At 44.2% G+C, this 26603-nt stretch overlaps 1 protein-coding gene across 2 annotated transcripts in view; it reads right to left on the bottom strand.

Annotated features, from left to right (window-relative positions):
- LOC135201849 (ubiquitin carboxyl-terminal hydrolase 31-like) overlaps window positions 1-26603 on the bottom strand; it is a 269858-nt gene that overhangs the window by 13759 nt on the left and 229496 nt on the right. For both annotated transcript variants that reach the window (XM_064231136.1, XM_064231137.1), the window contains 5 exons: window positions 25917-26055; window positions 23684-23828; window positions 22966-23086; window positions 17159-17337; window positions 15212-15317 (listed from right to left, as the gene is read on the bottom strand). In XM_064231136.1, the coding sequence (XP_064087206.1) occupies window positions 15212-15317; window positions 17159-17337; window positions 22966-23086; window positions 23684-23828; window positions 25917-26055 (690 nt within the window). The remainder of the gene's footprint in view (window positions 1-15211; window positions 15318-17158; window positions 17338-22965; window positions 23087-23683; window positions 23829-25916; window positions 26056-26603) is intronic.

Genomic DNA, 26603 nt, shown 5'->3' with positions numbered 1-26603 from the left:
GCAAGGGAGGGATCCAAACCTCTGTCCGATTGATCGGGGTGTGCACCGCAGGATCAATGGTCAGACCTCTGGGCCAAGTACTAAGAGAAGAGGCAAGCGTATCTCTTCGTACCAGCAAGCAAGAACTTGTTCCTGTTTGCAAGAGACAATCATAAAATGATGGGTTTGTCTCAATTTGGCATCCACTTCCTCCCCCTTGTTGGAGGAAGTGGTGGATATTTACTCCTATCCCTACTGAAAGGGATAGGATGGTGCTCTATTGAGTAGCTCACCTGCATCTCGTCCTTACCCAGCAGGGTGACGACCGTGTCCCTCTACCCAAAGGTAGAGGGAAGAAAAAGATGGGAAGAGGAGCCAGTCACACTCTCATTCCTCATCCATTCTTACGGTCACACCAGGACTCGATGCTGTTCAGCCTGCGAGGGTCTGGGTTAACTACACAACGTGTTGAGCAACCACCACGGTTCCCAAGGAAAAAGATCCAAGGAACTGTGGGCAATATCCTGAAGGTAGAAGGAGATGCATGCGGTCCGGTTGGACCAGGCGCCTGCCTTCATTACCTGCGCCACGGAGAAGTTCTTGCGGAACGCGAGAGAATGATGAAGAGGCGTCCACACTCATCCTGGGTGTCCGGAGTTTTCTTCACGACCAGCTCCGTCGCACCTTCACAGGACAAAGCAGCATAGCCTTCGTATCGGAGGCGGTGACGTCCATTAGGGAGGGTATTGTGAAGGACTCGAACCAATCGTCAGTTACCGAAGGGTTCTGAGTCTTCGCTACGAAGATCGGTACGAAATCGAGCGTCACAAATCCCATCCCTTTGTGCTTGACTTCTCAAGAGAAGTCATGCAGTTACCTAAGACGAAAAGAAGGGAATAGTCGTATGACCTATCCCTCTTCTCGACTTTGGTTATGTACAGTACTCATACTGACAAGCTATTAAGACGAAGTAATGATTGCTCTGGAACAACCGAACTAAGTCCACAGCATAGTTCGTAACTGACTCGGACGCTCTGACAGCTGCCGACTGACTGGTTCGGAATCAGTAGAGGCAAGTTGTCCAAGCATCCGGGTAAGTCACGTGACCTTCGCCCTTTAAAGAGTTATGCTGAGAGACCAAACAAATAAAATATTTGTTAGTCACCGATGCCGGACGGCGCGGCGATGATTCTCTTAATGCATAAGCTCAAAAGGCGAAAGTCAATTGCCTTCAAAAAGACCGCGGTCCCTGAATTGGCCAAGAAAATCCTCATAAGACCGTTGAATCTCAAGCTTAACGGAGAAACAACACTATGTGACGTTGAAGACGAAGGTAGGCAATGAATGCAACCTACGTCTTCCAGCTGAATCGAGAGAAGGAATCTCAAGATTCTAAACCTGTGCTTACAAATGACTGAAACGCTAACCGCCATTTCATTGCTGTCCGTTGTGCAATGAAAGCGGGGCGTTCTTCAGTAATGAAACACAGGGAGAGCCGCTTGAAGAACTGCTTCTCATGGGCTGAACGTTTGGAAGTAGAGCTGGCAGGTGTGGGAGTAGGCGATGTCTTTCAATACATCTGCTAATCCGGGGTGAACAATGAACAATTGTACACCTCCGAATACAAGATATTTTGAGGACAAACTCAGATTCCGCAAAAATCATTCGCATTATCGGGATACGATTGCAGCAAGAGACTATTACAGAATTCTGTTACCGTGCGGTAAACAGAAAGATGAGAGTCGAATAGATATCTCTGTTTAAAATTCTCGCAATACCGAAGACGATGAATACTAGCGTTTCTCAGCAGTAGATGGTCATTCATGTATGCGAAGAATCCCCGTTATCAGAGACTTAAGTCCGTGATTGTTGGGGCAGAGATATCGGTTGTTATTCAATCAAAGCAGGTGAGAAAGACATAAAACAACCGTCTATCTCAAAGCGGCAGCTGATACTGAAATGCCTCGGGCAATTCAATACGCAGTAGCTGTCGCTGACTTGTCATCCTGAGTTGCCAAGTAATCCTTTCCACGAAGGAATGCGTTCGGCTAGAACCACCGAGCATAAAAAGATATGCTCGAGCAATTATATTTAAGCGAAACGAATTTCGGTAAATATAAAAGCTAAAATGGTGTTGTTGTGACAACACCATAAGTATATAAAATTGAAAACTGGAAACTCCTGGGAGGTTGCAGGCAACCCGGGGTTGCAGTTCAATTAGAATACTTTTCGTCTAAGTCACAATCCGTAGAATAACCAGGATATGCGCCTACCCCTCGGACCATTCAACTGCTTAGCAGAATCATGTCGCGAGGTTAATATACGTAGTATATTTGTAGGATTCTGAACAACGATCTCCATCCTAAATTCTTTCCTTCAAGAAAACAAAATAAGGATTGGAGATCGACCACCTTCGTTCTCTATTAAAGAGAGTGAAGGAGAAGTCTTCCTCGAAGGAAAGCTTCAATGGTGAACAGAATACTAAGACGATAGTTCCAGCCAAACTGGATATTCCCGTCCGTTCTTCTCTATTCCAGGTTGGTCGCCTACTGTGAGATAGTCTTCTTTCAGCAGCAGTCTTCTTCCTAATGCTAGAAATTCCAGGAATTCGAGCATAGGCGAGGTTCCCGATTATCGTGTAACATATCGGGGATTCTCGTCTCGCTCACTTTGGACCGTGGTCTCGCCTAAGTGTTTGGAGATCGTAAGAAACTCTAAACACTCTGAATGCGCTAGAAATTCCGTAGAATCTAAGCAGTCTGCGAAACCCCCACCGAATTCGTCAAACGATATCGGCTGGTGGTCCTCTCGATTCCCGTAGAAATCGAGAATGGGGCAGGATCCCTCCTCAACGACCGGGGCTTACGTCAGGTAGGACCCGAAGGTCCCCCCTGGTAGCGCAGTCCCCAACGTGGGATCCTACAGAGAAATCTCTGTAGGATCCTTCCCCTTTCCCTCGTAGCCGTAAGGAGAGAGGGAATGGGGGAGGAATTGGATACTCGCTCGCCTTCCAGTGGAACTAGCAGTTGGAGAAGAGTAGGAGCAGCCATCGCCTTGCGGCGATGGCCTCTCAGAGTCTGGAAAACGTATCGTCAGGAGAAAAACGTTTTTCCCGAGGAGGGTTACGAACTCTCACTGTAGGTAAGGGTCTGCCGCCACTGTGAACGTCGTCTGGGTGGGGCTGATCGACACCTGACAGGAGAGAGCCGATACCGTCCTCCGACTCATTCCAGTCCTCGTCGAGGTCGAAACCTCTCAGGAGGACCGAAGGAGTATTTAAATACGGTGTCCGAAGACACGTAGAAACGCCGCTGTCGCAGTAGAGGAGGTGGAAGTAGCTTGATCGACCGGCCAGAACTGAGAGAGCCTTCTTGTCCGGAGACGAGAGAGACTGGTTTTCAAGACAGAATCGGTAAGCTCCGATCGCGGCATACCCACCGTCGGTTTGGGTTCCCTCTCGGGCCCCAAAACGACTCGAGCAGAGACATGGGTCTCGCTGGTGGGAGCGGCGATCCTTCCCCCCGGTCGTTGTGCTGACGAATCAGTGCAATAACCTGGGTAAAGATACTCTGAATCTCGGAAGTTACAGCGTCTTGAGGAGTAGGACCGTCCAGTCCCTCCAACAAGAGCAGCTCCCAGGACCCTCCTCCTTCAGAAGAAGGACCAGCAACAGATCCCTGACGGTTGCCTCCAATCACTTGCGCGTACGTTCCTGGTTGGTCCTCCAAGACCAACCTGGCACGTGCGGCGTCGTGACGGGATCGTGAGCGGCGCATCTCTCAAGATCACTCCTATATACCTAGCTCTTCCTGGCGTATGCCGAGGAAGTTGAAGGTATCGGAGAGACAGAACTGACTCTACCCCCTCTCCCCCTGACGGTCGCCTCCAATCACCTTGCGCGTACAATCCTGGTTGGTCCTAAGACCATACGTGGCACGTGCGGCGTCGTGACGGGATCGTGAGCCGCGCACCTCTCACGATCACTCCTAGCTACCTCGCTCTTCCCGGTGTAGCCCGAGGAAGTTGAAGGTAGTGGAGAGACAGACCTGACGCTCCCCCCCCGCCCGCTGGCAGGACCAGCGTACGTGGGGGGCTGCAGCCGATCACCAACCCGCGGTGGGGATCGATCTGCAGGCCTGGCCGTGCCGCTCACCTGTGGCGAGCGGCTCGACTGAGCACGTCGACCCCGGTCCCGTGCGTCAGACGAGCTGCTGCTGGTCAGACGTATTCCGCCCGGGGAGTAATCCCCTCCTGTGGGAGCGGCGGTCAGGTGACCTGCAGAGCTCGCTTTCGCCGTGAGACCGGTGAGCGTCCTCGCGGCACGTCAAACCGCTGGTACCAGCCGAGGCTGGTACCGTCGGTCGAGGGGACCTGGGGGACCTCTTCCCAGCCTCAACCCGTGGCCGGTCAGAGACCGTCACGTCCACCCGAGGTACCGGCTGGTCGCTGCGAGAGCGGCCGCTGGCCTGGCGAGAGTCACCTGAGCGGCTCTCGACAGTCTTCTGCTCCGTGCCTCGGTCATGACGCTGAGCGAACTCAGGCGTCTTAACTTTGGCTGCAGGGACACCCCGAATGGAGATCGTACACTCGGAACTTCTCGCGGACGAGAAACCGAGCCGTACCTGGCTTAGCAGCAGAGCTGCCAAGACCAGGCGAGGGTGTACCAGCGGTAGCCAGCACACCCTTGGTCCCCGTCTTCTTCTTCTTCTCAGAAGGGGAGACGGGCCCGTTCCCGAAGGAACCGGAGGAGGCCAGCAGAAGAACCCCCCCGTCACACCGGAATGTGACGAGCCCTTCGAAGTTCCCGAAGGAGTCTTCTTAGGGGGAATAACAAAACCCGGTTACCAGCTGGTCGCTGCGAGAGCGGCCGCTGGCCTGGCGAGAGTCACCTGAGCGGTTCTCGCCAGCCTTCTGCTCCGTGCCGTGGTCTTGGCGCCGAGCGAACTCTGGCGCCGAAACTTTGGCTGCACGGTCTCCCGAGGGAGAGCGTACACTCGGGATCTCCCGCGAACGAGAGACCGAGCCAGAACCTGGCGTAGCGGCATCGCCGCTAGCACCAGGCGAGGAAGTACCAGAGCTAACCGATACTCCTCTGGTCCCCGTCTATCTCTTCCTTACGGAAGGGGAGTCGGGCCCCGACGAAGCCCCGCTCCCGGAAGGAGCAGAAGGACCAGCAGAAGGACCCCCCGTCCCACCGAGGTGGGACGGGCCCTTAGAAGTTCCCGAAGGAGACTTCTTAGGGGGGGAGGCGGGGGCCTTCTTCTTCTTCGGCTTATGGGCCTTAGAAGTCGAAGGGGAAGAGGCAGCAACAGACGAAGATGACACCTTCCTCTTCTTCGTCAGCTCACGCAGGACAGTCGTCAGGTCCTCCATCCAGGCCGAGTCGGGCCTATTGCCGAAGCAACACGGCCCGCACTGCACCTGTCCGGAAGGACCTGGGACTGGGGAAGACACACCATGGGCAGGACCAGCATGGACAGGCGCAGGAACCAGGAGCGACAGGAACAGCAACCAGCTCAGGAGCGGCAGGAACAGCGGCAGCGGTAAACACAGAAGGGACAGCCAAGCCAGTAGCGGGAACCACATCAGCGACAGGTTACGGCAGGCCCAGCCATCGCCTCGTAGAATCATCGGCAGCCAGCGTGGTACTGGCTTCCGGTGGGTCCAGGGGCGAGCTGCTGGAACAGCGGAAGTCTGGGGCAGGCAACACGAAGAAAACACAGGCCGGCGGCGGCATACCCCTCCTCGGTACGGCGGCGACCGGCCCTAGAAGCGGCAGACGGCGTCACCGACACAGCATGGGGAGTGTAGACCAGCGGGGGGAAGCAGCATAAGCGGCCGTGAAGTTGTAGTGGAGACCATCCTCCAAGGTCACCGACCCCAGACCTCGCTAGACTCTGCAGCAGATCGTGGATGCTAGGCACGCCCTGCAGCCGCAGTGGTCCATACCTGTCCAAGGTCGTCTCCCACGGCTGTAGCACCTGCGGTAGCACAGACAGATTAGTAAGAGGGGTTCCCTCACGCACGGGGGGGGAGACATGCCCCCACCCCGAACGGAAGGAAGACCCCAAAAACAAAATACGAGGAAGCTGAGCGGGGGGGCAGGAAAGAAGACGAAGAATCGGATACCAAGGGAGTCGCGGGAGAGCTTTCCGACGACTTCCTGGCAGACCTTCGCTTCCCCTACCCCCGCACAGCAGTGAAAAGTAATATGAAAATGAAACAGAATACTGCACTTGCGATTCACTTCATAGAACTTAAAGAGGGAAAAATCAATTCCCTGCTATTTTCACTTTCACAGCAATAAATCGTAAGGATTAATTCCCGGGTAAGAGCGGAAATTGATCCAAAATTAAATTTGATGCAATTAATAAATGAAAATGAAAAGAAAACTGCATTGCGAATCCACTTTCATTGCATTCTATTCATACAAAATAAGAGGCTCTTGCCGAGCGCAATCAAGCTCTCGGCAACGAACGCACAGGGCAAAAATATAATGAAAAAGAGTACTTACATCTTTCAATTACACATTTCGCCCAAAATACATGACTCGGCGCGAGTGCGCCCGCCCTCGGCACCGAGACATAATTCAAGGGTTCAATTCATGAAAAGAGCGGAAATCGCCGTCTCTACGGCGATAGCTCCATGTTGATTCATAATTAAGTAATGAAAATGAAAACAGTGTACTTACAGTTTCATTTTCAAGTCAAACCAAACCATTAGTAGAAAACACAATATAAACAAAGCATACGACGATGAAGCGGGCAGAGAGAGATGACGAACACGTCCTTCACACCCGCGGCCGAAAGCAAAAGTGATTCTTCACCTCTCGCGCGCGCGGGCGCAGCACGATCGGACAAGCAGTTAACTACCGTTCTCCCCATTGTTCGAAGCTTACGACCGTCCCAGCTGCCGCTAGTTACCTTCCTATTGTTAAGGACCGAGGGTTTGTATTACGTATCGGAACAAGGGATTTTTAGGAAAAAAACTTAAATTAAGTAGATGATATACATCTTGGTTCCTTACCTGTTTGCAAAGTAGACTATGTGATTACTGTCACGTAAGGCTGCTTTTGCTTAATCACAGAGTTGCCAGCCAGGTGGAGACCTGTAGTGCTGGTGCGCTCTGGATGATCTGTCAACGGGTGCGAGACCTCAGCGTGACAAGATCATCGAGGCCATACAAATGAGGGCAACGAAGCAACTTGACCACCACTGACAACTATTCACAAAAACCCCTTAAAACTAACTAAAGGATGGGAGATCTTCACATAAGACTCACCACAACCTCCAAAAACACAACAACCTAACCTAAACCTAACTAAGGGATAGGGAAAGAGCTACTTCCGGACCCCAATACTGTGTCCGCAGAAACGTATGGCCCAGTGCATTACAATTGTCATAATCGTTCTCACATCCCTTAGGTAATGTGATTGGCGAAGACCGGAGTTACTCCTCCAAAAGTGGCAATCAAGGATGTCCTTGATTGACATGTTCTTTTGGAAGGCAAGTGAGGTAGCGACGGCTCGTACTTCGTGCGCTTTTACTCGGAGAGGCTCAAATCAGTCTTCTGGAAAGATGAATGAGCCTCCCGAATGGTGTCCCTTAGAAAGAAAGCAACAGCATTCTTCGATAAGGGTAACTCTGGTCTCTTCACAGAAACAGGAAGGTTACCTGAGGGACCTCTTACCTCTTTCGTTCTATGCACGTAGAACTTAAGAGCCCTGACCGGGCACAGGACTCTCTCTGGTTCTTGGCCCACCAGACTTGACATACCCTTGATCTCGAAAGTCTTCGGCCAAGGGTTCAAAGGATTTTCATTCTTCGCCAAGAAAGTTGGGTTCAACGAGCAGACAGCATTGTCCCCTTTGAATCCCATTAACTTGCTAAACGCTTGAATTTCACTAACTCTCTTAGCCGTCGCAAGAGAAGTTAGGAAAAGAGCCTTCCTTGTCAGGTTTCGAAGAGACGCTGCCTGAAGCGGTATTCGAAAGTGCTCGACATAAGGAATTTAAGGACTACATCCAGGTTCCATGATGGAGGTCTCATTTGAGGAACCTTCGAGGTCTCGAAAGACTTTAAACAGGTTCATGAATATCCTTGTTGTCAGACAGGTCGAGGCCTCTGTGCCTAAAAACCGCTGACAACATGCTTTTATATCCCTTGATGGTAGGGACCGCTAATTTCTGCACATTCCTGAGAAAGAGCAGAAAATCAGCTATCTGGTTCCACAGAGGTCGAGGAAGAGGAAACTCCCTCCTTTTTACACCATGCCCTGAAGGAAGCCCACTTCGATTGGTAACAGCTCTTGTGGAAGCACGTCTCGCATGTGCGATTGCTCTCGCAGCTGCTTTCCGAAAAAACCTCTCGCTCTGGCCAACTTTTCGATAGTCTGAACGCAGTCAGACCCAGAGCGGTGAGGTTTTGTTTTTGAAAGAAAACCCTTTCGAATGAGGCTGTTTGAGTAGATCTTTCCTCCAGGGCAATGTCCTTGGAAAGTCTACAAGGAAAGACATGACCTCTGTGAACCATTCTCTCGCTGGCCACATCGGAGCGATCAGGGTTAACCTCGTCCCTTCCGAGGCCGCAAACTTCCTCATGACTTCCCCCAGAATCTTGAATGGTGGGAAGGCGTATAAGTCTAGGCCCGTCCAATTCCAAAGCAAAGCGTCTACCGCGATTGCTTCTGGATCCAGGACCGGGGAGCAGTAAAGAGGAAGTCTCTTGGTCCTTGACGTTGCGAATAAGTCGACCAGTGGACGTCCCCACAACGTCCACAGGTCCGACAAAGTCTTCCGTTCAAGGTCCAGTTCCGTCGATAGGACTTGGTCCCGACGACTGAGAAGGTCTGCCCTGACGTTTTGCACTCCTGCAATGAATCTCGTCAGGATAGTCACCTTTTTTCTCTTTGCCCACAGCAGAATCTCTCTCGCTAGGGAAAGCAACGTTCTGGAGTGTGTTCCTCTGGTTTTTTAAATAAGCGAGTGCTGTGGTATTGTCCGAGTTTATCTGAACAATCTTGTTCTCCAAACTCTTTTCGAAGAACTGCAAGGACAGAAATACTGCTGCCAGTTCTTTGACATTTATATGCCAGGCTACCTGTTCCCCTCTCCAGGAGCCTGACACTTCCTTCCCCCCTAGTGTTGCTCCCCATCCTGTGATGGAAGCGTCTGAAAACAACACTAGGTCGGGGCTCAGAAGACTTAGGGACACGCCCTCTTGAAGCTTCTGAGGGTCCAACCACCATCTTAGGTGGTTCTTGATTGGAAGCGATATTCTCAATATGGCATTGAGATCGTCCTTGGCCTTCCACTCGTCCGCAAGGAAAAATTGGAGAGGCCTGATGTGCAGTCTTCCCAAGGAAACAAACCTTTCTAGCGAGGAAATGGTCCCCAGCAGACTCATCCTTCCCTCGCCGAGCAAGTCTCTTTCCTTAGAAAGGCTGAGATCTTTTCTAAGCCTAGCCGCTGACGTTCCTGGGACGGGAAACGCTCGAAAGCCACTGAATCCATCTGAATCCCCAGATACACGATGGACTGTGTTGGGTCAGATGCGACTTTTCGAGGTTGACCAGAAGTCCCAGGGACTTCGCTAAGGCTAAAGTGAACGCAGTCTTCCCAAGGAACAAACCTTTCTAGCGGGAAAATGGTCCCCAGCAGACTCATCCATTCCCTCGCCGAGCAAGTCTCTTTCCTTAGAAAGGCCGAGATCTTTTCTAATCCTAGCCGCTGACGTTCCTGGGACGGAAACGCTCGAAAAGCCACTGAATCCATCTGAATCCCCAGATACACGATGGACTGTGTTGGGGTCAGATGCGACTTTTCGAGGTTGACCAGAAGTCCCAGGGACTTCGCTAAGGCTAAAGTGAACTGCAAGTCCTTCAGACACTTCTCTCTCGACGACGCTCTGATCAGCCAGTCGTCGAGGTACAGGGAAACTCTTATTCCCGAAGAGTGTAGCCACCTCGCTACGTTCTTCATTACTACTGTGAACACCATCGAGCCGTGGTCAGTCCGAAGCACATAGCTCTGAACTGCCATACTTTGTTGTCTAAGACAAACCTTAGATACTTTCTTGAAAGAGGGTGGATCGGGATGTGAAATACGCGTCCTCAAGTCTTAAGGATAACCATCCAGTCGCCCGGTCTCAAGCTCCCAGACAGAATGCGGCCTCTCCATCGGAATTTGTTCTTTTCCACGAAAAGATTGAGCCTGCTTACATCTAGAACTGGACGCCAACCTGACGACTGTTTCGGTACTAGGAAGATTCTGTTGTAAAAACCTGGCGACCCCAGGTCCGCGACTTGTTCCACCGCTCTTTTGTCGATCATCTGCTGAAGTAGACGAACAAAACTTTCTTCTTTTCTCCCTGGTAGGATGGGAGCCAAAGGTCTCTGGGAGTCGTAGAAAGAGGATGGAAGATCTAAAAAAGGGATCTTGTACCCCTGCTCCATCCCACGATCTTGAGGGACCAAGAGTCCGTGTCTCTCTCTCTCCACGCTCCAGCAAAAAACTTCAGTCTGGCTCCGACTGGTGTCTGAAGATATGCTTCTCACTTGGAAGGCTTTGGCTTAAAGGAAGCTCTTCTCGTGAAAACCCTCTCCCTCGAGGAGCTGCTCTCGAGGGGGGAGCCCCACGAAAGGGCTTTACCTTCTTCGGTGGTCGAACCCGCAGCTGAAGAGGTTGAAGGTACGGCTGACCGTCTTGTAGACTGGGCCAAAAGGTCCTGAGTTGCCTTCTCTTGTAAGCTGTTCGTCAGGTCCTTTACCAAAGTCTGGGGGAAGAGATGGTTCGAAAGAGGCCGAAAACAGCAAATCCGCTTTCTGAGCTGGAGTCACCGAACGAGCTGTGAAGTTGCACAGCAAAGCTCTCTTTTTTAATAAAGCCGTTCCAAAATGAGATACGAGCTCCTCCGAACCATCCCTGACGGCTTTGTCCATACATGCTAACACGCTGGACAGCTCCCCCAGACTGAGAGATTCTGGGCTTCTCGCTTGCATATCCAGAAGAAACTCCCAAACACCAGTCAAGGAAGTTGAAGACTTCCAGCGTCCTGAGCAGACCCTTCAAATGATGGGTCAGTCTCCGACGCGGTCCAGGTTACCTTAGCAGAGGGTAAAAGCAACCTCCTCTGCAAATCCACTAGGCTGGAGAAATCTCCTTGAGCCGAAGAAGGATACGAACTCCCACTTCCTCTTTGGTTCTATACCAAATGCCCCCTTTTCCACTAAGTCTAGTTGGAGGCAAGGCGAAGGTTGTCTTGCCTTGGTCTCGTCCTTCGTACCATCCAATCCTGGGAGCTTTTTAAAAGCACGTTTCGTTGAGAGAGAAGTTTTCATCTCTACAAACTCCGGGTGTTTTTTTTCCAGTTTTAGATGAAGAAAACTGCGAAGGAGGAGACTTGGGAGCTGCGGGCTGAAATTTGTCTTCAAAAGAAGAACGCAAGAGTCGTACGAGGACTTTATAGTCCGAGATAGACGGGGCTGCAGCAGGTTCCTCTTCAACCGATTCAGCTGAACTACTCAGCTCTCCTTCTTCTCTAAACGGAAGAGGAGATCGTCTGTCAGGAGAGGGCGTCCTAATGTCAGGTCTTGGCTTGATCAAGGACCCCTATCCTTGCTAGAGGCAGCTTTATTTCGGCTGTCTTCTTTATGACGCTTACTGCTCGATGAAGGTAGAGCGTCCTGAGGAGGACGAGCGTCCTCAGCGCCTTCCGCAGCCGTCTCACCTGCCCGAGAAGCGTCCTTACATTTTCTTCTTCGCTGGCATACGTGCCTGTGCGTTTGTAAACTAGCGTGGTGGGGTACGACTTCTTGGTCAGAATCCCCAAAAACGTCTTGAAAGGCGGCCTGAACGTCCTGGCGAGCTTCCTGCCAAGCGTCCTGCCGAGCGTCCTGGTGAGCGTCCTGCCGAGCGTCCTGTCTAGCGTCCTGGGCGAGCGTCCTGACGAACGTCCTGCCTAGCGGCCTGGCCAAGAGTCCTGCCCAAGCGTCCTGACGAGCTTCTTGACAAGCGTCCTGCCGAACGTCCTCGTACAGAGCGTCCTCCTCAAAAGCGTCCTGACCGTTAACGTCCTTCTAGAGGAACGGACGAGATCGGCGAATCGCCGAAGGAGAAGCGATCGGCGAACGAGAACGAAAGTAGGTGAAGGAGAAGGAGACTGCTTAGTCCTCTTGACAGGCAGTCTAAGGTCCTTCCTCCGCTTAGGCTCGACTGCTGCTGGGCGAGTCCTCTGAGCCATAAGCGAGGATAGCTGGTCCTGAAGGGACAAAAGAATGTTCTTCGTTGGGGAAGAATGAACAGAGGAAGCAGGACTGATCCTGTGAGAAGACGAGGGGCGAGGGGACGCCTCCTTCTTCTCACAGGTACAGCTACCTGCTTCTCAGGTATACGCGCCTGTGCACGCAACCTAGCGTCCTCATCGGAGGAGATCCTACCTCTCTTCTGAGGCGGAAAAACGTCATATGCGTCCTCCGACGAAAGCGGCGAAAGAGGACGTGAAGCGTCCTCCGCACGAAACGTCCTTTTCAAAGGACGAGAGTCTCTCCGAGCGCTCCACCCCTTGCGCGGGGAGGACGCTTCGGAGGGACGAAAAGCACTCTTTCAGGACGCGCGCTCGTGCACGGTCCTTGGCAGCCTGGGTCTTTGCTACAGGGCCTGCCGAAGGGACGCCAGATCGGTGGGAAGCCCCCGTAACCCTCTTGCGGCTTTCGACATACCTACTCCCTGGGTCTTGGGAGTCTGATAGAGGTCTAGGCCTAGAGGCATTATGGGGCCGATCTGACGCCCCCTCCACAACACTGGGGGCACGATCACACACTTGCACCGAGCCAGTTTCTAAGGCTTTCACTTTGGTCTCCAGAGTGCGAAGAGACTCCAAAATCAGAGAGAGAGCATTCGCTTCTCCCGACACAGAATCAGAGCCCGAAGGCAACACAGGTTTAGGGTTGTAAACACTACAGGTGTTAATGCAGGAGAGATGTTAGTCTTACCTTTGGAAGAACCACTCCTGGAGGAAGACCTCCTGATCCTATCGCGCTCCAATTTAAGGCGATAGGACTCTCCATTCATCCTCTGTCAATTTCTCACATTCATTGCACCGATTATCAATCAAACAATTAAGCCCCCTACAACTCATACATACTGTGTGGGGGTCTACCGATGCTTTCGGTAGCCTCACCTTACAATCAGCCCTCACACACACTCTGAAACTCACAACACTTGATCCAGACATATCTTATATAGAAAAGTCAATCCAAAATCAAAAAACGGTCCACTATCGCGCATGCCAATTCAACAATCCAATTCAATACCAAAAAAATCAATCAGATACTTAAAAGCGAGTCAATTTCCAAAAAATCCTGAGCAGAGGTCTGTAAACAGATGTTTACCGACCGGCGACAGAAAAAAATATGAATAGAAAATGGGAATGGTTCCTCATATCCGCCTCCCAGCGGCGGGAATGGGTACTACCACCTGGCCGCCCACTGCGTGTGCCGCGAGTTTTGAAATTTCTGTCGGACGTCAGAAAATACAGCTATATATATATCTGTCAGGTAAGTGGCATGAACAAAATACTGAGTTTTAGACAACCATTAAAATATAAAACCATTAAGCACTAATCAATTACCTAAAGCAAAATCTATCTAAATTGTCTTTTCCATTAAAATACAGTTCAATACTATATATGCACAAATCTGTTACACGTTAAAAACAAAAAAAATCACTCATTTAATAATGTCCACTGCTGAGTAAAATGTAAACAAAGGTAAACCTGCAAATGATGTAAGTATTTAAAATAAAACTCTTTCATTTACTAACATGAATACTTAAAGACAACTTTATAAGAACTGTGAAATTTACTTTTAAGTTACAATTCACATAGGAACTGCAGGTCTGTTTGCTTAGTTGGGGAAGCCAACATTTTTATTTCAGTTTCCAATTCACTCATTTCTTTGGTGTGATACAGCTGTAAAATCTTGAATTCACTCATAAACAATATGTTAAAACAAAGAATGACTACGATGCCCAAGAAAGTGAGACCCTCTTCATGTGTTGTCTCTATCTCATGAGGCAATAAGGACATTTGAGGCTCACTGTACCCTGTACTGTAAAGCAGCATTGTCCAGAATCTACATGATGTCACTGAAAGAGCCATGAAGGCTACCAAGCTTGAGAAAAAAAAACTCAGGAAAAAAGTTGGACAGAATGAGTCGCATTGACTTCATCAGATTTACAGTAGAGCCTATCAAACAAATAGGAGAAATTGTAACTACAATGGGTGGGGAAGAGTTTGAAAATATGACTCATAGGGAAGTTCAAGATGTAATTGATGCAAACCCAGATGAATTATTAGAAAGTGGCTTGATGGAGATAACCCAAACAGACACTAAACCACATGAAGCAGCAATGCCAATAAAAAGTTTACATAAGTTAGTCCCATTAATGATAATTGTCTTGAAAGTGAAGGAAACAGCACAAGCAACTGCATCATATAAATCAACCTTTAAAGAAATGAAAGGGTAAAAATATCATTCATTTTCATACTGTATTTCCCTAAGGTCAAACCCATACTCCCTGCCTCTCCTCCCAAACCCTCCCATCGCAGAGGTTCTGAGACCAACCACTCCTCACACAAAACATTAATGAAGAGGACTAGATCCTGACGGTACACCTCAACTTATGGTAATAATTCCACAGTCATTAAACATTAGCATGTTGTTTATTTCTTTTATAATAAAGTGTCATAGATGTCTGGCAAGAACTGCACCAGTGAGTTTGTGTTGCATTATCAGTACTCATCATAATTATTTAATGATCTCTAGCCATTGCATGTACTTCAGTGGAAGGACATACATACATTAGTATTTACTTCCATCTGCATATGGTGCATGAGATCTTTTAAGATTACAAGTTTTTCCAAATGGTGCTCTTCTTACAATTAAGAACTTACACACAGTATAAAGATTAAACTACTTTACTTATTAATGCTGTACTGTACATTTTAAAGTGTACAGTATTGTACTTTTTAAATTTAGTACATAAAAAATGTTTTTAATGTCAGTAAGGATTATGGCCAATAATAACATTGCATATTATTTGGCCTTAAGGTCTTGCAATAGGGGCAATAGTTATTCATTGATCTCTAATTTCTGCTGTGACAATTAACCTCCAACTGCTAAACTCAAATGAGACCACCTCAAATGCAATGAACCTTTATACTAATATCCTCACCTGTAAACACTGATGTAAAGATACTGTAGCACCTTGAAGAGGGTTTTCCTTTAATTCCTTCACACTTGAATGTTCTTCCACATGATCCACATCGTCAACAATATACCTGTTGAATTTGGGGCATACATTAGATATTCCAATACAATAATGAAATGGCAAGCATCCCTGTCAAACAAGTAAGTGAATCAATAAGCAGAACCTTAAGAAAATATTTTTTTATATATACAAGAAACAGTTTCTTTGTAATGTCCCTAGAACCCCTCTCTTCCACACCTTTCTTCCTTCTCTAACTATAATCAAAATTCAACTTGCTCCAATTTTGTTCTTTCACTTCAGAATAAATACTTTGCTCAAGCTCTATCATTCTAAAAAGATAACAAGATCATTAAATGACTTTTATCATCACATATATATTTAAATATATCTAAGCTCCATTAATTACTTTAAAGTATGGTCAATTTAAAAAGATTTAGTTTTCTTCGAGGCACTATAAAATTTAAGCACAACCTTTACAAAATTTCTGTCACTGCAACTGTTCTGTGAAGCTATTTATGTAATTGTTAATTTTCTCTTGCTTCCCATTTCCTTCCCAAAACTAAACCCACAACTAAAAAATCATAAACAGTGGACCTCCTTGTATTCATGGGGGATGTGTATCAGACCCCAGCAAATAACCAGAATCTGCGAATAGTTAAAACCCCTCTAATAAAGCTTAAAACTGCCTATTTTGTTAGTTTTTGTTAGTTCAAACTCAAGAAAAACCCACAAAAAATGCTTATACATGTATTCTCCTACTTGTAATGGGGTCAGGTTCCAAAAAACCCATCGTTTGTTGGAAAAATCGTACCTCAAATACAGCCTAGCCTACATTAGGGTAAACAGTGACATCTTTACATATATGGAATAGTAATTATCAATTTCAGCTAATTATCTAGGTTCAATGCAGATTGGCTTACGACAATTCAGCACAAAGAGAAATTGAATAACACTAACAAGAGTTAGCCTAGTGTATACTATGGTACATCATATACATATGAATACAGTAGCCTACCCTTCAGTATACTCTATACTACATATACAGTATAGTAACTATCAATATAAGCCAATTCTGGAAAAAAAAAAAAAAGAAACTAAATGATAATCAGATTCGGTACCACATCAGCTTAATTGAACGATGTCAGGCGGCTGATGGCTACATATAACTATAAAATACAAATGTAACAAATATGCATCTTTTCCATGAATCTTTTAAAAAGTTATACATTACTTCACTGTGTCCAATAATATTGTATGTATTCTCATATTATTGCATTATAAAATACTAACATGTAGGCAACGTTTTGGTTTGGAAATCAGTTATAACTCAAATCTGAGCAAATTTTCTTGCTTCTAGTTAGTATAAACGAATATCTAGATACTTTACGTTTATATGAGACAAGGTAATTTTTTGTTATATGACGTGTTTTTAAGTCGAAACGACTTGAAATACGTCGGTATTAATTGTCAACCCCATCGTAAAACCGGATTTTTGCAAGACAAATTATCGTAACTTGAACACCACCTGTCCCTAGTTTTTTTAAATAGTTTATCACAAAATGAGCATTTAATCATGAAACTGATATGAAAATGCAGTAATTTGTGGATTTTTCTCATGAAAAATACTGTGAATATCTGAGTCCGTGGATACTGAGAATGCAACTACGGGGGTCCCCTGTATCCAGAAAATAATGGTATCCCATTATTTCCATCTTTACCTAATGAAAACTTTATCTTTTTCCCAATAATCAAGAATTTCAACTACCAAAGTAAATATTAACTTCATAGAACACTAGAACATAGGTAAATGATCAAACTGTTGGAACTTAATATACATATCTCAATTGTACTAACTGTACAGTTATACATATCAACAAATATACTACAATACTTGACTATCTTTAGCTTTACTTTTCTTTGGTTTCTAAAGTCCACTGCAAAATAAGCTTGACATGTGGAGGGCCTGCACTTGGTTCACATAGGGCTAGAGCTTGTTCAACACTCTCATGGAAAAGAGGTACATCTAAAGCTGGGTCCAGCCCAACCACACAACTCCCTCCATCATCAACGCCAATCAAGAATAAGCCACTCTGAAAATAAAGGAAAAATTTCTAATCACTTGAGGGGGAAAAACAGAATATAAACATTTTACTTCAAACAATTTCATTACAAAATCTAAGTTATAAGAAATCTATTTCATTATCTACTTCTTTATATGTCTTAGTTAAACAAATTTATTCAAAGTGTTAAGATCTGTTAAAGGAACATTGTTCTTCACTTTGAAAATGCAACCAACTCAGGAGTGCTAACGATCTTCAAACAATTAAAATTGAAGGTAAAATAGGGCTTGTATAAATTGATAGCAAGGTACTTAAAAAAAGGATATTGCAAAGCTTGTAGCTGCAAACAGACAAGTTTCTATCAAATTGTTGTTTTGTGTTTTACAACACCATACATGAAAAAATCTGTAAGCATGATAAACCAATTTAAAAATTTGTGCATAATCTATTTCTGTCTAGATAGCAAAGACATATGACAGATATACAGCAGTAGTACCATTAAAGCACCTTTTCCATTAGACAACACACAGGCAATCGTGTACCCCCACAATAATACTGGTGAAACTAAAACAAGACAAAATCTGTTTCTATCATACACTGATAAGACATTCATTTTCTTATTCTGAAAGGCGTCTCAGTTTTATATTGTTATAAAAATTCAGTTTCAACTATATATGTAATTTGATATCTATCATATTTCTCTTGAACTTTTATATGCTAAATGTCAACTACAATCCAGCAGGCTGTAATAGCAATAACTGCTATTCCTGTCATTTTAAAGACATTCAAGAATTTTTGGTGGAGTACAAGTATCCCTTATTTATGATAAAGTCAAAACTTTTAAACAAAATTAGTCTTATCAAATACTGTATTAAGAAATGATTCCTCAATATCATAAATATTGCACCCTTCCTCCGATAATGAAAATATCCACTATTTATCCTACTTTATTGTATGTGGATTTTTGGTCAATTATTACTGTCTTTCTTCTTTCTTCATTGGCTTTTTCAACTTTGTCGTTGAGAAGTGTAAGTTTTCAGTGTCCGTGAGTGCATGAATGCTTTTTATTATTAAGCAGAGTACTTTAATATGAGGGCATTAAACCTTTAATTAGAAATTTTACAAAAAGTTGCTTTGCAACAACTAAACAACAGGTTTATTGCTTAGTTACAATGGAATTCAGGCAATCACATGGACCTTTGATTGGTTTCCTGGTGACCCCAATTATCATTCATACATTCAACTACTGTTGTGTATTTAGTTGTACCTATCAACAGCATTCTTATCTTCTTCCTTATCTCACTTCTTCCATTTGGTATAAAGATTAATACTGAAAATAACTGAAGTAATACCAAGTTTAACTGAAATATGACAAATTTTTTGTTTTTTATTTTTCTTAGCTAACAAACCTGGGATCTTGACAATAGTAGTTATCCTTTAGTCTTAACAATAGGTTAAATCTTCTGGCACCAGCTGGAAACTGGTTAAAAACAATAAAAAAAATTGTATACATATGCAAGGAATCTGTGGCATCTGGCATCTAAAGCACAGATGAGGTCGAAGCTGGTCAGCGGCAACACTTGAACCCTATGACACTTGTCTTTCTTCCAACCCAGGATTATAAGAGGGGCAGCTAGAGGTGGGCAGTGAGTGTTAAGCCCTCAGGTTTGTTAGTTATGAAAAGTATAAATTAACTAAAAGTTTCTCATTTGTTCATATTCAGACAAACTTTTGGTTTTAACAATAGGATAGACTCATACTTGGAGGAGGTACGAGAATCCTGAACCAACTGGAAGTTCAGCACACCTGACCCCTCTTCCTAGAAATGAGAATTCTAAAGAAGAGGGTCTAAGCCCATGAGCGGTAGATATATGGGTATCTAAAACTCATTCCACTGGGAGTAAATACAATGTAACACATCCATATTCATTGCATACATGGAAAACAGAAAGAACTATATCTGTTCAAGCAACAAACCATGCTGGCCACAAGAACTAACCATGTTAGCGACAAGTAAAAGGTTTGTCACTACACCCTTGCTGGAGAGAGGAGGATATGCTACTGAGAAGCAAATTTGTATGTTCAATGGAGTATATATAAAAAAATATAAAAAAGTGCTGTATCAGTGAGGCTGCCGAACTCGCCTGCATCAAGCCAGTTCCAGCGTATGATGTGTGTCTAATCTTCAACCCAACAGTAGGAATGAACGAGGAAAAGAAAGAGACCAGTCATCTCACTCATTCTCTCTTTCACATAATCATCTTAGGCATGATACAAACTGTCCTGCAAGGGGCACTGGATGAGCTACACAATTTGTTGGACAGCCACCATCAGACCCAAAGAAAGAATCCAAGGACCTGTGGGCAATATCCTTTAGGTAAATGGAAGTGAAAGTGGTTTGCTGAAGCCAAGAAACATCATTCAAAATCCTATGATCACAAGTTTTCTTAAAAGCCAGGGAGGAAAAAAAGGGAAAAAAAGGGAAACCCGTCATCGTGAACCAAGCGACTTTGAGTCTTGGCCACAAATTCCGGGACAACAAGTAGAGTGAAAGCTACCAAGCCCCAACCCCTGGTGAGTATTACATCATAATCTAGGCCATGGAGCTCTCCAACTCCTTTCGAAAAAGCCAAAGCCAGAAGGAAAACTTTTTTCAAAGTTAGCTCCCTGTCTGACAATCGACATAGTTTTTTTTAATGGAGCTCAAGTGAGACTATTCAGAACCAAAGTAAGGTCCCACATAGGAAGTCTGAGTTCTCAGAGCTCCTGAACAACAAAGAACTAATCCCAAGGCAGCCTTGTAGCCTTTGAGTAGCAGACACAGTGAGACATTTCTCTGTTCTGAGGAAGATCAGAAAGTCACTATCCACTTAACAGAAGCTCTGAGTGGGAAGAAACCTCATCAACGATACCAATCAAAGTAGAAGCCTACTTGCCCTGGTACATGGCTGACAAACTTCTCCTGAGGTAGCCAGACATCTGAGTCACTGCTCCGTGAAAAAAACCTCTCGCTAACAAGATACTGGACAGTCTCTAGCCATAAAGAGATAGGGACTCTACCGACTGGTGGTACCTCTCCACATGTAGTTGGCGGAGAAAGTTGTGCCAAGGAGGATCTCTCTCAGTACCTCTGATAGAAGAGACAGAAGGTCTGGCAACCACTCTGCTTGGAGCCACAAAGGAGTTACCACGGTCATGCTGAGATTCCTGGAACCCATCACTTGTTCAGGACATGACGGATAAGCAGAACAGAGGGAAGGCGTACACATCAAGATTGTCCCAAGGATGCTGAAGGGTATCCTCCTCTGCCCCAGTGAACAGATCTGGGACCACTGAACAGTAGAGCTCTAACTTGATGTTGAAGTGCGTAGCAAAGAGGTCTAACATGGGTCTTCCCCATTGATGGAATAGCCTGTCCACTATGTCCTGATGCAGAGACCACTCCGTATCTAGAACGTGACTCTGATGACTTACCTTGTTGGCCACCACATTACTCTTAGCCTAGAATGTACCTGGCCATGAGCTCCATGAGTTGCCAATCACCCACTGTTGTAATTCGACTGTCAATGAGTGAAGTTGGCAAGGAGACACCAGCCCCCCCTTTGTTCACATACGCTACCACTATGGTGCTGTCCAACATCGTGTTGATGTGGAGTTGTTTGTCCCTTGAGCTCCATGGCCCCAGGAGCTCTTCAAGATGAGCACCCCAACCTTCGGAGATGGCAGCCAAGAACAGGAGCAGATCCAGAGGGGGTGAATGATGAGGAACTCCCACTGTCAGGTTCTGGTCATCCAACCACCACAGAAGATTGCTTCTTACCTCTGCCAACAGAGGGACGTGGAGCTGAGGGGGATCTCCTGCTGGGGGCCAAAACTCCTTTAATCTCCATGTGCAGGGATCATATGTAAAAATGGTCATGAGGGGTCAGCTTCTTGAGGGAAGACAAGAGATCCAGAAGCACTTGCCACTGATGAGCTGGTTGCTTGCCTCCCCCCCCCCCCCCAAAAAAACCCCCCCCCCCCCCCCAAAAAAAAGGGGGTAGGAGTGAGCCAGTCCTGAAGTTCTGTAACCTCTGGTCCAACAGAAAAACCCTCAATGATGCTGTGTCTACCACCATTCGCAGGTAAAGAATCCTCTGGCTGGGAAGTAGATTGGATGGATGGATTATGGAATTTAGGGCATAGCCCAAATGCTGAGACCTATACGATCATTCAGCGCTGAAATGAAAGTATGGCTAGATAGAAAAATGAGAAATGAAATGAAAATGATAAACTGATGACAATCCTGCACTTGAACAGGACTGTACATCAGCAAAGGCCATTTTACTCTCCCCCAAGCATTCCGATCATCCAAAGTTATAAAAGATCGTTTTGGCCAGGGGGCAGGAAGTAGATGGGACTTCTACAGATTTATCATGATCTCTAGGCTCAGACAAAACTGGAGAGGACAGTCTCTGTCCCAAACCAGCTTCTCCCGAGAACTCTCCAAGACCAGCCAATTGTCAAGATATCTCAACAGGCAAATCCCCTAAGCATGAGGCAATGTTGACACTTGGGTAAGGACCCTTGTGAACACCTGCAGAGCTGTTGTCAAGCCGAAGCAAAGGATCTTGAAGTAGAAGACCTGCTCCCTAATACTGAAACAGAGGAATCTCCTGGAGAAAGAGTGGATAGAAAATTGGAAGAAGACGTCCTTCAAGTCTATAGACAGCATGAAATCATTCTTCCTCACGGCTGCTAAGACTGTCCGTGTTGTCTCCATCCTGAACCTTGTCTTCATGATAAATTGTTTCAGTGTTGAAAGGTCTATCACCAGCCTCCAATCACCAGTGGCCTTCAGCACTAGGAAGACTCAATGGTAGAACCCCCGAGAAGGACAATCTACCCTTTCCACTATGGCCTTGTCCATCTTCATCAGTAGGAGAGGATGATCGAAGAGAAAAAGAGGGAAGTCGAACGGAAGTAGATACCCCACCCAAAAACACATCTACTACCCAAGATTCTACTCCATGTAATTGCCACTTGGCTCAATGGCTTGCCAGTATGAATTTGAAATTTAAGGTAAGTGCTCATATAGAAATCAATTTCTACTTGATATCTGCATGTTGATCCAGAGGTTGTTACTAATGATTTAAATGTATATTGTAAAACCCCTGACTGAAATGTAACTTGAATTTTCCCACAAAAGACTTCGATCAGCCAAGATCTTGTGAGGTATTTTTTTCACCACACTTAGGTACTCTACTGCCATGTGTTTTAAGTGGCATAATCACATTGTTATGTATCTAAAAACTGAGTTGCATATTGTTATGTATTTAAAAATTGAGTTGAAAAATCACTGATATTTTGACGCTCACAAATGACATCTATAAAAAGGAATCACTCCAATGACTAATAACAGTAACAACCATCATCTGTGCTAGTTCATCCATTCCAAATGCATGCTTTTCCCCCCCCCCCCAGGTATGTATTACTTTTAGCGGGACACCTTCACTATCCAACAAATTTAACAAACATTCATAACCTACAACTTTGCATGAGAATACTGCCACATTTACCAATAGTATATAAGTACGTAATGCCATACTCTGTCAAAAGCAATTACTACAGGATTTACTAATACACCAACAGGAGGCTGACACCATACAAGATTCTCACCTCCTGTTCAGATGTCAGTGTGTCGGTTGTGACCATAGTGGTCATTTCTTTGAGCAGCAATTTTTGCAGATCTATGTAACTGACATCCCGCACAACTTGGCTTTGATATACACCACCAAATCTGTGGATAGAAGGAAGGATTAGCAAATTTATCAGTCAATCAATGAGAAAAAAACAGTTCCCTATAAAAGAATCAAGACAAAATAAAACATTCCATTCTTGGAAAACTATAAAGTAAATTGTGTACTTAAAAATATACTTTAAAAAGTCTTATATGTAGTAGAGCCAAGTGATAGGAAAAATATGACAATAATAACATGCTACAATAGTTAAAAGATTTGTTATCCTTAGGACCTACTGGATTGTGAAGCAGATACTAGTGTGTAGCACACAGATAAAGGACAGATGAAAGGAAAGGCTTTTGAAAAGTTTGGCTACAGCATGCTACATTGGTTGCAATGTAGTGGAAAGATTATATTATGAATGATGAAGTTGCAAAATCTCAAATATAGGTAATTTCAACATGATGAGAAAGGGCGAGGAACAATAAGTCAGAGAAATGGTAGACAGGGAAGTAACAGGATAACAATCATTAGGCTAGCCAAGAAAATCATGGAAAATCTTAGATAAAGGTCTAAGTGAGATGGGAATTCCAGCAGACAGTGAATAAGGAGATGTATACATACAGCAATGAATCAAGCATACTAAAGAATCTTACCTTATGTTGTCAGGATCCGCAAGTACCACATTGACCCATGTGATTAAGATAAAGGCACCACTCTCCTGTGTTGGTGGTTTGTGAGGAGGCAACTCGATAGCATACACAGGGTCGCTATCGCTAATCACACTCACAACCGCACCATCTGTTAAATAACACATTGAAACCTTTTATTTATGATGTAAACTCTCCTAATTTACAAAATTTGGAATTAATTCATCTTATATAAAATGATACACAATTCAACATTTCAAAAGTAAGCAATGCACAGTAGAATATATCAAGCATATAATTCAGCATTATGTCATTCATAACCAATTACATGAAATTCATACATTGAGTTATCAATATTTTCATAGAACATTGTTCTACTGTGTAGGTATATTGTAACATAATGAGTACATATTTAACTTTCCATCTTCAATGCTAACCAACACTAATAAATAAGTAATATACAAGGAACCAGGTGGCTAATAATAAAAGCTTCCCATTGAAAGAAGAAAAATGTCAGCAAAAATAAAAGCAATTAGAAAATGCTTCTAGAAATTAAACCATTAAACAAAAACTAACCTTCACAGAAACAGTATACTAAACATTTCAGCTACAATGTCATTGTTGCATGATAAAAACAAAGGTAAAATGATGAAATAAAGAAGGGAACATACATACTTCTTGATAACTTTGCAGTAAACGCATTCTTTTACTAACATCCTAACACTTCAATCACTAACATCATCCTCACTCTCCTGCCTCAACAAGGCATCCATCTGGGAACAAACACAAGTCTTTTCTACAACTCATTGTGTGGCAAGGACATCTGTCATTTTACGGGTTGGTTATGAACAGAAAATAGTTTACCCAGATCAATACCCCCATTTTGTAGACAAGTCATAGAATGATGAGAACCTTTTAAGTGGCCATTTAAATCCCTTGGAGCCATACTAAGCATGCACCAATTCTTGCCAGGAGAAAAACACTCACAGTACTTGATAACATGATTGTCTATACTTTTTTCTAATATAAACTCAAATTTTAAATGTCTACAATCTAATTTTTTTCATTCTGGAAGTTATTTCAATAAACCTTTAGAAAATTTAGCCAACAAAGAATACTATATTTAAGAATCAATTTCACAGGACTGTTTTTTTCATACCTGCCATAAATTTTCATTTTGGCAGCAAATCAACGTTTGTAGAATGAAAACTTACAGCAAAGAAATGCTGAAAAAGGACACTTGCACAATAATTTTCAAGGACTTTTTCTGATACATATACGCTTTCCCTTTGGGAGTAAATCAAAGTTTGTAGGCTGAAAATTGATGCTGTTAAGAGACTTTTTAAAGATCATATTTCAATAATGAAAACAGAAAGTTTCAGATTTCTAAATAATGACAAACTCCACAAGTTCTTTTCAAGGCTATAGGGACTTTAATTTTCTATAAACTAAACAGCATGAAAAATGCCTATAACAGCTTATGTCAAACGTTGAAAGGCCTCGGCAAACAACTTAAGCCCTACATTATGTAGTAGGTTTAGTAAACTGACAAATGCTAATTAAACAAGGTATATTAATGGCTTCCTTTTGTGTCATACTACTATAAAAATTTGCAATCTCAAACAAAGTAACTCATTTAATTCACACTCCATAACTGTCCAATGTAATGTCTTTCAGAGCTACTTTCATCAGGTATAGAATGGTGCTTTTGTCGAAACAAAGTCATACAGATTAATTCAAATAAGTAATTCTGACTTAAAATATTTAAATAAACCCTTATTTGTAATGTTGTAATCTAAAGATACTTCTAGTCAAACTGCCTCGATTTTCATAAAACAATCTCACTTTCATGTTCTATTAAGTATCTTGAGAATATACAAGATGATGTTGGTCAGCCCGGTCTGGCTTTTACAAAGATTAAAAATGGCACAAGGCGCTGTAAAACATTTTGATATCTGTTTTTTTATAAGAAATAGTCGCTCACTCCTGATCTGACAGTCATGACTACTGCTTCATGATGGTGCCAGTTTATTCAATAAGAAATCCATCTGTTCTTGTTGTAACAGATTTCTATCTAAAAGATCACAGTAGCCTTGTGATGCAACTTTTTCATAAAAAAAAAAAAGTCATTCACGTCACATTAAAACTCTTAATTAACATCCACGTCTCATTCCACTTCATGATTACAAAATAAAGCAAATAGTGTAGGTTGAACAAAATTATCTTGACAAGACCATACCAGCAAATGTTCTATGGAATCCTTCCCCATCTACTTCTGTCAGAATAAGGCTATCAGATGAAATACCACAATCCTCAGCTAGCTGCTTACGAAGTTCTCGAACTGTAGCATTAGACTCTATGCTAACACCAAGCTTGACCTGAAATTTAAAATAATTCAATAAAGAGCTCTGTATAAAAATACAAAGTCATGGATCATAAAATGAATATAATAAAATCCAAATTTTGACATTCAGCAGAGCCAATGAAAACCTTACATAATTCATTCTGTCTTAGGAACATAACGAAAGTGCTTGTAACACAAAATGAGTCCCCTCCACTCTTCTCTGTCTTATGCTGTTTCTACCTGAACTTCAATCAGGACTAGAACTACATCATTCTCTTCCTCCTTGATTCTTCTGGGTCCTTCTACAGGTCTCCATTCTGCTACTTATCTACAGCTGTTCTGACCCAATGTTCCTTAGCATTTCTCATCAATAAACACGTACAAACCACCTCAATATTTAAGATCTAATTTTTCGTAAGTTCTTTGATAACACATCTCTTCACTAATTTCCTTACTCATAACATTATCTTTTCACATTCTCTGACCATAAATCTTAATTTGTTAAGATAACAACTTTTCTGTTTCTTTTATCCTTATTAGTTGCCATGTTTCTGCTACATAAAATAATATAGGCTTTTCAAG

This window comes from Macrobrachium nipponense, chromosome 28, assembly GCF_015104395.2.
Source record: "Macrobrachium nipponense isolate FS-2020 chromosome 28, ASM1510439v2, whole genome shotgun sequence".
Taxonomy (NCBI): Eukaryota; Metazoa; Arthropoda; class Malacostraca; order Decapoda; family Palaemonidae; genus Macrobrachium; species Macrobrachium nipponense.
Note: the sequence above shows the minus strand (reverse complement) of the source record. Positions and strands in the feature narration are given on the sequence as shown.